The 12,207-nt window shown below is 45.3% G+C and overlaps 1 protein-coding gene across 11 annotated transcripts in view; it reads right to left on the reverse strand.

The window, feature by feature from the left end:
- ADGRB1 (adhesion G protein-coupled receptor B1) overlaps positions 1-12,207 on the reverse strand; it is a 293,421-nt gene that overhangs the window by 135,632 nt on the left and 145,582 nt on the right. For 10 of the 11 annotated variants that reach the window (XM_027665116.1, XM_027665120.1, XM_027665119.1 and 7 more), the window contains 5 exons: positions 10,506-10,679; positions 6,844-7,008; positions 3,328-3,429; positions 1,458-1,564; positions 452-646 (listed from right to left, as the gene is read on the reverse strand). In XM_027665116.1, the coding sequence (XP_027520917.1) occupies positions 452-646; positions 1,458-1,564; positions 3,328-3,429; positions 6,844-7,008; positions 10,506-10,679 (743 nt within the window). The remainder of the gene's footprint in view (positions 1-451; positions 647-1,457; positions 1,565-3,327; positions 3,430-6,843; positions 7,009-10,505; positions 10,680-12,207) is intronic. The other variant, XM_027665117.1, reaches the window with a different exon arrangement.

Genomic DNA, 12,207 nt, shown 5'->3' on the forward strand with positions numbered 1-12,207 from the left:
GCCATGGGGTAATGACGCATCCCAAGGGGGTATCTTGTGGCTGCTCTGTGTGCAGCTGCTGAAAGTAAAACCCTGGTATGAGAAGGCCAGAGGACATTCTCCTGCATCAACATCCAGGTACCCAATGCCACAGGATCATTTTACCTCTAGTCATTAAGACTGAAATCCCTTCCAAATGATGTTCTCATATCAATTAGACTCCACAGTAAAGTGCTGTCAGGTTGAAACAGCTCAGAGTGACTTTGGCTTTCAAGTTCTCCAGTTTCTAAGCCAGGGAGAACAACCTTGAAGGGAGAGTTTGTTAATACAGGAAGACATTTGGAGAAAAAAATGCTCTGGCTTTTTATCAGTATTGCATCAGCTGCAAAGGAGGTGATCCAACCTGGAACCCTGTGCATACAAACACACCTCCAGTTAAGCCTTGGCCCCCAGGATGCGTGTCCCAGCTCACCTGGACATCTCCAGAGGTGGGGCTGTGATAAGCCCTACGGAAGATCTCTGTCATGTTCCTGAGTACGTCCATGGTGGACAGCAAGTCCCCGCTGTAGCTGGTCCCATCCTGGGAGATTTCCACCAGGTTCTGGAGCACATCTGACAGCCCATCTCCCATCAACCCACGCTGAGCCTTGGAAAGATGTTCCCTGGTCTGGGAAACAGAAAAGAGACGTGACAAACACTTTAAGGACAGTCAAAGTCAAGTTAATGAGCTCAGTGAAGGAATTGCTGGGGGAAGGCTTTTGACCTTCCTTCTAATTCAGAGTGCAGATGAGTTGAATCTGACAATCTCTGCTGGCCTGAGAGCCTCTGGTTTTCTTAAAATGATAGGACAGAGTGATAGATTCTGAAGTATATTCTAAGTGGTTCTAAAATGATAGAAAACTGAATTTTTTTGTTTGCCCACAAAGGAAAGGTTGTGTGGAGGTTCAGAAGAGATTATCTTACCACAGAGTTTCTTCTGCTCATAACCCAAGCCAGCTAACAAGAATATTTTTGCCCCCAAACCCTCTTTTCTTATAACTAATTTGGAATTATTTTAGGACAGACTGTAGCTTGTCCTGAACAGGAGGGCAGTTTTCCTAAAGGGAAACCACAGGAGACCATCAGAAATTCATCACAGCAAAGCATTTAAGATTAACAGAAAATGAGAAGCTTATTTATAAATAAAATAGTGATACGGTCACAATGATACTTAATGATAATGTGATATGAAAGACCTGGTAGAACCTGGATTCTGCCAAGATATGTTTTAAAACATCCTGAAAGGAACCATCCTTTGTCCGTGGAGTGCCTGTGCATCACAAGATAACCAGACAAAAACAGTAAGAAAAAATCAAGGCAGAGCCGGCATCTCCTTTTCACATGGAAATGTTCCTTTCCTTCTTTTTAGCAATTATAACCATGTTACAAGAATTTGGGACGATCCCAAATCTGCTGAGTGAGGAGTTGTTCTGCCTTACCATCATCTGTATGTTCCTGTAATCTATAGAAACACACTTGATGTATGTTGGGGGCTCCCAGTAAGCGATGCCTTCCTCATCTAAAATGCATCTTCGAAGGATCAGCCCTGAAAAATGAAAGAAACAAATATGGGAGTGAGGAAAACAGGATGAGAAGCTAAGAATTCATGGGGGTTGGTCTTTTCTCCCAGGTGGGAATCAACAGGACAAGAGGACACAGCTTCAAGTTGCACCAGGAGAGGTTTAGACTGGGTATGAGGAAAATTTTCTTCATTGAAAGAGTTGTCAAGCATTGGAACAGGCTGTCCAGAGAAGTGGTGGGATCATTGTCTCAGGAGATGTTCAAAAAACATGTAAATGTGGCACTTGGGGACATGGTTTAATGGTGGACCTGGCACTTCTGGGTTAAGGGTTGGTCTCGATGATCTTAGAGCTCTTTTCCAAACTTAACAATTCCATGGAGGTCACCCAGAACTGGTCAGTGCATCCATTCAGGCATAGCTACCGGTACAAAGGACATCAGAGGCACTTGCAGGTGCCTGAACAACCCATGCAAGCATGTAGGAGAAATTATTTTTATTACCTTCTCCTCCTGCATTTTATTATTGCAGGGCAGCAGAAGGAACTGGGCATGAAAACAAAAATTAACAGGCTGGCCATGGCTAGTCAAGGTGAAAGGAAGGGGCTTCTTTTCCTCCTGGCCTGGAGGACAACATTCTTCCAGGCTCAGGAAGCCCCACGAGCCTCCCCAGGTGGCTTGTTGTGGTACTTGCAACTAAACCAGGCACAGCGGCTTGTGCTGCCCACACAGTCTGGAGGAGAATAAACCATCCCTGCGGCAGCTGAAACACTCTGAGAGCTGCTCTCAGTCCTCCCCCAGGCCTTCCCTCAGCTCCAGTCTACAGGGGGGTTTGCAGTGATAATCACATGCCTTCGTGGAGGAAAACAAGAACTTATCAGAGAGGAAGAAGGGAAGGGGATCACCTCACCCAAGCCATCAGGGTGCAATTTGGAGAGTCTCTGAGGACCAGGTTTGCTGGGTCTGCTAAAGGGTTCAGTGACCTTTCTATGGATACAGCCTTTCTAGGACAGAATTTGGGACAACACAACTGTCCCAAGCTGATTCAAACAGAGTTGCAGGGTTGGTCTGTACCCAACCACCCCCCTCAAGCAAAATAAAGCCTTTAAATTCATTATTAACACTGCTGCCCATATTTCTGTTCCTGCCTGGGAGTGAGGAACATCCAACTGAGGACAAGTTTCAGCACCAGACTGTCTCCTGGAGCCTTCTCTGCCCTGCTTTCTAATCCTTAGGGACTAGACATGACACAGAGTCATAGTCACAAGAGAGAACACCTAGATGCCCAGATCCCATCACTTCATGCCCCCATGATCAGACCATCAACCTGAGCACCTGAATAAATGTTTAGATAGGTGCTGTGTTTTCTAAGCATAAGTGGACCGTGAAATTCAGGTTTTCCTGCTTTCAAATACCAGCTTGTTTATGGGCAGTGGAGAGAAATATAACCACCAAATCTAGAGATCTCTGACAAAGCCCCACCTGCTCTGCAAAGATGTTTGTAGTTAATGGGGAGAACACACCACAGATAGTCTTGAGTGCAAAGCTGTCCCAGGACTAGGCAGGAGGTGGATGGAAAGCACCTCAAATTGTCCAGTAGGAACCAAGATGTTGTCGTTAAACAGTGAAGGGCCACAGAAACCCAGAGAGAGTTAATTTAGCCCCAAAAGATGGGTGGGAAGTCCATCTGCTTGTCCTGTCCTCCCACAACCAGGTTCTCTTCATCCAGGAGGCAAAGGATGAGGAATACCCTGAGGATGGACCACGTCCCCATCACAGAGTCACCCTTACCAGTGGCATTGCGGGGACATCGGACAGCGGCAGCATCCCCTGCTGGAGTCTCCTTCCAAACCACAGAGCCAAGACTTTCCTCATCACAGATTTCATGGGGCTCTGCAAGGAGAGAAAAACTCCATTGTTAAAGCTTCCTCCTCAGCAAGGGCACGGAAAAGAGAACGGAAAGGGGAAACAGGGGAGCAGAATCTGGAGGGAACAGCACCTTGGTGTGAGCCAGGAGGTCTGGAGCTGAGCTCTCAGCTCTGCAGCTGCTCCTGCATGGCCCTGACAAAGCCATTTAAACCCTCTGGAATTTGCTCTGCTTGTCCGAAAACTGGGTATCCAACCATTCCAAGGATTAGCTCACTAATATCCATGGAACAACCTGGGAAAGGCCATTCACACATTTGCCTTGCCTTGTGGCAGCACTTTGCAAGAAAACTGCTGTTACAACACTCTACTAAGGAGTTTCATTTCTTAATTTTAATGGCAGATGTCCATCTTTTCTGGAGGAACCCCACAGCTTCAGACTCTACTTCTTCCATCCTTTAGGGTAGGGTGTATCTAAAACAAGGCTTGGCCTAAATCAATTACAGTAAGAATGAAGGAAAGAACAAGTAGATGAAAAAAAAAAAGGATGGACATATCCCCTGGATGGTCTTCATGCAGGTCCTCTGTCTGCTTCCATCTTGTGCAAGGACACAGGGAGAAGATCTGAGCACCAACAAGCTGGATTTGCATCAGCAGCTCATTTCCAAAAACTGCTGCAAAGTCCAGGAGACTGCAGAAATGTGCTTTGAGACATCACAGCAAAAGCTCTTTGGAAGGAAGTTTTCAGATGCTTCTGTCTGTGGGTGGAGCTGAGTTGGCCCCAGAGTTGATGTGATCCGGGAGAAGAACATTCACCACAGGAGACCTTTGTGCTGAGAAACTCATTACTTACAGCATGTAAAGCTAAGGGAGCCAAGAGGATGGTGTTAAAGCTATTTGTCACTCCTGAGGGTGGGGAGGAGAAAAAACTTGATTTAATAGTTTTTGATTAGTTTTGAATAGTTTTTATTCATTGTGCAGGTAAAAATACCGATAAAAAGGAAACTGAGTGAGTGCAAATAACTGGTCAGGACTTAACTCACTTCTACTTTGGGACTACCCAGAGCCCAGCCTGGCTGTGGGGGAGGCTCAAGCCGAAAATTATGGGCATGGCAAGTCCTGCTTCTTTGAAGAACTCCTACAAGACCCAACAAGCTGCCTGAACATCACTGCTCCTGCAGTCAAGCTCCAGGCCTGTGTGGCTCCAGCCCCAGCTGCAGTTCAGAGATGGATTCCTCCCCAGTAGATGCTGGGAATGAATAAGTTACACTCTCTGCTTGGAAACAGATGCTGCTTCCCCTGTTTCAAAGTTCCCTTGCGGGTAATCACTGTTGTAATGAAATCCTGGAGGGTAAGAGGGACCCCAGCTGTGCTCTCTGCGCACACAGAACTAGTCCCTGTGCAAACAGCTCATGACTTCTGTAGATAGGGCAGAACGTGGGTGGAAAGAGGCAGTTTTGCTTCCAATCTCTAGGACAGGGAGATTGAATCACCCAGCCATGACCAGCACACAGTCACCCAGAGAGCCTGTGGCAGAGCAGGGAGCTGAGTTCCAAGCTCCTTTCTTCTGGAGCTTTGATCCTCCCGTGGTTCAAAGGAGGGTTTGGGGTGTGGGGCTGGAGCTTCTATCACCACCCTTGGCTACAAAACAGCAGAGCACAGCAGAAAGCAGAGAGGGAGAATGATGAGATCCATGCTCCCCTTTCTCCTCTGCCGACCTGTCAAACATTCCTGGTCTCCTCACCCCTGCAGTGTCCCTGGGGACCGCTGAGGGATGCTGTGGCTCAGAGATGCTCTTTAAAAATACACTGATTGGTGGTGTCTTGCCAGCGAGTGCAGGAGCAATTCCCAGTCCAGGAGAGAATCATTTTATCCTTTCCTCCTTTCTTCCTTTTTTTTTTTCTTTTTGATGTTGCTTCACAACAAAATCCTTTTTACCAGAGTAACCTATTTGCACTGGGAGATTTTAATAACTAACCCAATTAAGTTCAATTCTTCTGTTCAAATCAAATCATGCCGGCATTTGGTACTTTCTGGAGAACAAATTGAGCGGGTTTATTTTTAGCCTCTGATGTTTCCCCACCTTTTCCTTCCCTTGCAAATTAAAAACTGCAGTGAGACCCTTCTGGTTGTGAACCCTTAGCAGGGCCCAGTCCCTGAGATGTGCCTTTTCCTTTTGAGCACTGCACAGGCATCAACCCCTGCAGGAAGAGAAGAAAAGATTGGGCTTGTTCTGTCAGGGCCCCAGCTGGCACACACTGAAGCTGAACTAAATCTGCATCACTCTGTAGACACCACCAGACAACCCTGTGCTAAGATTTTCTGTGGTGTGGGAGAGCTTTGTGGCAGAGTTGGAAGAGATTCTCACATGCCACTGCTAATTGAGAGGCACAGCTTGTAAGGAGAGGTGATGTCTTTTATTAGAGCAGAGCTGGAGAGAGTGACTGTGCTGTCACAGCCTCTCTCTCTGTTATCTCCGAGCTAAACGTGCTGGAACTTCCATGCTGAAGTTCTTTGGCTTTCATCTCTTTGTCTTCAGCAGTTGGTGAGGGAGTCTGAGGGTCAACTCGTCCTCCACATGTCAGATCTGCCCCCAGAAACATCTGCATCAAAACTGCTGCCTCCTGTCTTGTAGGGAGACACCCCCTTTCACTAGGAATGCCAGGATGCTGCCATGAGAATCTCTCCTGCCTCTCACTGAGCTGCTCTGACAATTAATTACCCTTTCAGTCAAAACTCACGGCCTGTTAGGATCGATGTGATCTGACTGCCAACATCACAAAGGCCATTGATTCCCCACAAGCAATATCACCAGGAGCTTCAACTCAGACTGAGAAAGAAAGTCAAAATGGTGCACAGGCCTTTTTTGGGGCTCTGGATAGTCTTTGAGAGACAGACAGAAACATTCCCACTTGTGTTTGCTCCTGCTTGGTTTTCACATTCAGCCCCAGGTTTTCCCCTGCCCTCTCTTGCCCTTCATTCAGCTTTTGCACTCTGGAGGAGGGGGAGATTGGGAAGGCTCAGACAGATGTGGACAGAGCTGTCTTTTTTATAATTTCCAGTGGTGTGCAGGTTTCCCAGAGGTAAAGGGTGGGAAACCACTGCAGCATCCTCAGTACTCAACTAATTCATGGACTCGAGACTCTGCTTTCAGTTTTTGCTACCAGTGTCTCTTTGCCTCTTGTGACTTTATGGCAATGAAAAGATGAAAACCACCAAGGTTGGACTGGTGAACTGACCAAATACTCACTAAATCAACATGGTTGCAATGGATGCTGCAACAATTAAGTCAAGACCTTGGTGTATCTTGTACCTACGTTATGTGTTGGCTCTTATGGGATCCCAACTCTTGTAGCATTCAGCTCTCTGACATGGAAGCCCTTTCCATAATACAAACTCCCTCTCCCACAAAGCAAACCACGAGGGGTCTGGGGTACCTACCAGGACACTTTCTGTCATTGCACTGCTTATACTCCTCCTTGGGACCCTGGCAAGTCTCTCCACCGAAGAAGGGTCCGTAGCACACACGGTCACGTCTCTGGGTTCCACCCCCACACGTGGCGGTGCAGCTGCCCCACACTCCCCAGGCCTGCCACTTCCCATCCACTGGAGACAAAAAAAACAGGAGAGAAACAGCCTGTTTAGTCCCAAACATAATGTGTAACCGAAGGAGGAGAAGTCCCAAAGTGGGCAGTGGAATGTAGGGTGAGTAGGGCATGGCTTGTGGGAAGGGAGGTCTCCTCCCTTGGATCTTTGCTTCTCAACAGACATTAAAACAAAGTGTGTCCTTTCCCATTGCATCAGCCCTTTCATAGTCAAAGGGTGTTTTTGTGTTCCTCCTCAGTGTCCTCACTCCCTGGAAAAACAGCCCTATCTCTCTCCTCAGGCTCACATTTGGGGCTGGGCTCATGAACACTCTCCAGGTGGGCAGGGATTCAACCACATCTGCCAAGCAAAGCCCACAGCTGGAGCTCAGTTGGGATGTACAATGTATGTGTGAAAATAGACCTTCCCAGAGAAGGTCTGGCTCAGGGGTTTAGAGAGACCAGCAGAGCCCTTGGGCAAAAAACCGTGAAGAAACATCAAATAAACCTCCCTCCAGCTGTTTCCATTGCACTGATGTTTCATGTGCCTTGGAAAGAGGTTTGGGATGCTGTCTCATTCAGTTGTATCTTCTCCCAGCATCTTTATGGATTCAGTGGAAATGTGACTTCTTTTACGTTAACAATGACATTTATCAAAATGCTACTTCTTTTACATTAACAATGGCATTTATCAAAGCACCATAAAAATGTTAATTAGCCCTCACAACAAGTCTGCAAGGTAGGGAAACCTCCTTTGCTGCAGCACAACAACTCAGTGACATAACTAGAACAAGGCCTAAGTCTGCTGCTTACTATTTGGGTTTCAGTTGTGAATTACTGCATCCCTTCTTTTGGGAGGGTGGGAGATCTCTGTCTTCTCCAAGAGGTACAAGAAAATTACGAAAGAAGAGGGACAGCACTGAATTCGGGGGCTTTCTTTAGTGATATTTTGTGCAGTGGAAAATATGACCTGCATTGCTTTGAGAGATAACTCTGAAATCAGTGGGACAACTTTGTCCTTTTTGAAGCCCCTTTTGTCTTTGAAATTCTCTATAAATTGCAAAGAAGGAGTGAGGTACCTAAACACCAAAACCCACTAGAGACCATGTAGGAAAGTTCAATACCTGTGCTAAATACTTCAGATGATGATGGTACCAGAGAGGACAGGGATTTCCTGAGCAAATAGTAGACCAGGATGAAGAGCTACAGGTTTCTATGCTCGTGGAGTGAAAAGAAGAGTATTTTGTCACCTAAGCAAGGTATGAGAAGAGCATAAAAGACCTGAGCTGTTTCTGGCTGTCCCTGTTCCCTCACAAAGGAGAGGAAGGGACTCTCCATCTCAGGACTGCAATCCTTCTCAAATCCATGGTCTAACAGGAAAGGAGCACGCAGGGACAGGCAGGGAACAGGCCAGGAGAACCACGCCAATAAAATTTAGTTCCTGATCAGTCTGAAAGGTTTCTAGTTGTTCAAGCCTTCTTTACAGGTCGGAATATTTTCCACACCAGCTCACCAAAGTGTTTCCATTAAAATGGCCTCTCCCAAGATTTCTGAAAAAAAACAAAAAACAAAAAACCAAAAAACAAAAACCAAACCAAACCAAACCAAAACAAAAAAAAAAAAGGGGGGAGCAAACTGCACCTGCAACTCTACAGAGCTGGTGCCAGTCTGAGAAACACAGATTTCTGGTGTTAGGTGTGCTCTGGTCTCTGCTTTAATTCTCATTGCTTCTCCTGCATGAAACTTCTCTGCTGGAGCTCGAGATCCATGTTATGAAGACAAGATGATTATTCCAAATGTAAGGTACCAACTACAGCAGCTGGGACAACAGAAGTTATTGTCCCTATTATTATTATCATTCTTCTTCTTCTTCTTCTTCTTCTTCCTATTATCCTTCTTATTATTACTATTATTGTTCTCATTATTATTATTTTAACTCAAAGATAGATGCGTAAAGTGACAAGTCTTAGATAGGCATAAATTAAAGCTTTATTGTTCCAGACCTTGTCACAGATAAGGTTCAAAGCTGAGATACAATGGAAGATGCTTCCCTGTTTGCTTCAAATATAACTGAGAGCCTTGAAACACTGACAGAAGAGGAACAAAACAAGAAGAGGAGGAAAGCTGAAGCACTCTGGAAGAGAAGGAAGGGTCTCACTGATAATTTGAGTTTTTTAAGATCAGCCTGAAAAGCTGATATCCAAGGTTACAAAAGACACACTCCCTGTGGGTAATCACTCACCTCTCTGGGGTCTCCTGGAGCATTTGCCAGTGATGGTTTTGATATCAGAGTTTTGAGATGTAACAAGAACTAATAGTTTTTGCAGCAGAATGTACCATAAAAACTACCTATAAGTGAGTCAAGTGATTCAAAAGGGCTAACCAAGCAAAGTAAAGAAACAAAAGAAGGGAACTGAGGCAGTTACTCTATAACCAGGTGTATTGTCTTCAAGAAGATCATGAGGCAGTCACTCAGAACTTTGGGGGCTCCAAACAGAAAAGATCACCAAAGACCCACAGTGAAGCCCCTCAAAGACCTTATAAGGATATGTATATATGTTAATAAGTGTTGGGAAATGTAATGAATATGTAATAGGAATGCGGGGAACTGAAAATGAATAATCATGTTGGTGCCTAAAATCAGAGAAATCATTCTCTGGACAATTTTGAGTACAGAAAGGTAGAAAGCAGCTCTTTAACTGTGGTGCCTTTGGTGCACAAAATATATTGCACACACCCACAGTACAGGCCTTTACAATTTTTATAATACCATCTAATTATAATATCTAGGCATTACCTCATTGGTTACACCCAGCCCCAAAACTGTCTGTCCCATTGTCCTACCCTCAGACACACCTCCCAGATTTGAGTCAGTGGTTACAAAATGACCACCCCTTCATCCCTGTCCTCCTCCTCCTCCTCATGTCTGTCCTGCGTGGAACGGCTTCAAGGCTTCTGAGTAGTTTTGACTTGGTTATATCAAGTGCTGTGCCCCTTGTTATGTCTTATTCTGAGTACTTTTCTCCAGATAAGCTGTTTTTCACCTTGCTCAAATCTTTGTCCGTTGGAATTTCGGCAAGGAATGTCAAACAACATTTTTGGAAATCTCGTACAAAGGTGTTAAAAGGTACTAAAGAGCTAAAAAAGTAGGTACTAAAAGGTACTAAAAGAGCTAAAAGAGTTATATTAAAGTTTTATATAATATAGAGTTTAAGGCATCAATGTAATGTTGACATAGAAGCTGTAGTGGAGACACCTCTGTGTGCACCTTGGTGAGCTGATCCCCAGGGCACTCTGGCTGTGCTGGAATCATTCCAGACTGTTGGAATCAAGGAATGCCTGGCTTCTGAAACTCACAAATTGTCTTAAAGGTTTCTTTTAAGAGAGGATTTTAGGCTGCCATGGTCTGTTGGACCCAAACCTCCCTATTACTGCCGAAAAGGGTGCAAGTCTTCCCGAAGGAAAACTTTACAAAAGAGAAAGGTGATGCAGGAGAGAGAAAAATCTTTGGTGACCAACCTGGGCACTGGCGCAGGAAGCAGTCCCTGGTCTCCACCCAGTGTCCCTGGCACTCGGCTCCGCCGTAGGAGGGTCCGTTGCACTCCCTGGTCCTCTGCTGGGTCCCGTTGGAGCAGGAGGCGGAGCAGGAGCTCCAGCTCGACCACTCGTTCCAGTTGCCGTCCACTGAGTGGCCCAAAGAAGGAAAATAAACAGAATGTGAAAATCGCTCCCTCTGGAAAGAGGAATGTGAAAGATGGTGCAGCCTGTGCCTACAGTGGATCAAGGCAGGGAGGGACAAACTGGAGTCAGCGAGAGAGAGGGTAAAGATCACCCAAAAAAAGTTTAGACAACATTGCAACAGTGGTTTGTCAGGATCCTCTGCAGCCTCCAGCTGGAATGTTTTGGTCTGACAGGATGCAAGTACCACAACATTCCCATTTTTATGTTCCACACCCCACAGAACACCATAACAGTTGAAATTATTGATATTACACGTTCCAACATAAAAGTTGAAATTATTGATGTTACACATTGCAACATAAAAGTCAAAAGTAATAATACTGCTGATCCCAACATAACATCAAAGCATGGATCATGTTTCCACTGAGCACTTTGAAGGAATCAGTACATTATCAGGACATTTCTCATTTGGGGCAATCAGGGTTTTTTTTTTTTAAGGAACCCGTTTTTCACCAAAGCAATGGATGAACCCACAGAGAAGGAACTTCCTCAAGAACCTAATGCTCTGTTTTTTTATGAAAGCACATGTAGAAAACTTCAATCACAGTGTTATCCACAGGAATCCACCCTGATAGCCAGGAAATGTGGGAGCAAAGGTGTGCTCCAACATGAGACCAGGAGCAGAGTGTGTGTGTGTGTGTGTGTGTGTGTGGTCAATGTACTTCTCTCACAGTTGAATTAACACTGACAGGTTTGATGTGTCTCTACACAGCAGTGTCTCTGATAATTTAATAGAGGAGGGAGGTTATGATGGGAACGGGGTTGGAGAGAAACAGGAATACATCTTATTAACGTGGTAAGGACTGAGGCATTCCCAAGTGTGGCAGTTACACCCTAATTGGTCCCAGATCGACAGATCCATCACCCACTCTGCTGTTCCTGCAGCATTTTTGCTCATTAGCAGCGGTCATCATGCTCTGTTTAGCTCTCATTAGCTGCCAGGTCTCACTCAGAAATACAACCTGAATCCCTGAAAAGTCTGAATTCCGGCTCAAAGCACATTGCAGCTCATTTGTTGTGGGTTTTTTTTTTTTTTTTTTGGCTTTGTTTACCTGTCCAAGGAAAATATATGCAAACTGGTCCCCTGTGAGATCTGCAAGGACTCCATCAGCCCTGGATAATCCCCATTGCAGCTGAGCAGCTTTTTGTTTGCAAAAACTGAGTAAAAAGAATGTCAAAATCCGTCCAAACGAACAACTATTAACTCAGAGGGGCTCAGAAGGTGTGAAAAATCAGGCAGGCAGAAAAGTACTTCCAAAAGGTGCTCGTTTTTAGCAATCCAAGATTGATGTTTTTATTGTGCACAAATTCAAGGCATCGTGCCAGTGCTTATCAATCCCGAAAAGGGGAAACGCAAGTTGAGGTGTCTGATCATTTCTCTGGAAATGATCCAAAACCCCACAAAGAAGGTCCTACCCAGTATAAATTAGAGTGGCTTTTCTGGCTGAAGGTAGTGCTGTTAAGTTTCCATGAACTGATC

The sequence above is a fragment of the Corapipo altera genome, unplaced genomic scaffold (genome assembly GCF_003945725.1).
Source record: "Corapipo altera isolate COAL_440 unplaced genomic scaffold, ASM394572v1 267, whole genome shotgun sequence".
Lineage (NCBI taxonomy): Eukaryota > Metazoa > Chordata > Aves > Passeriformes > Pipridae > Corapipo > Corapipo altera.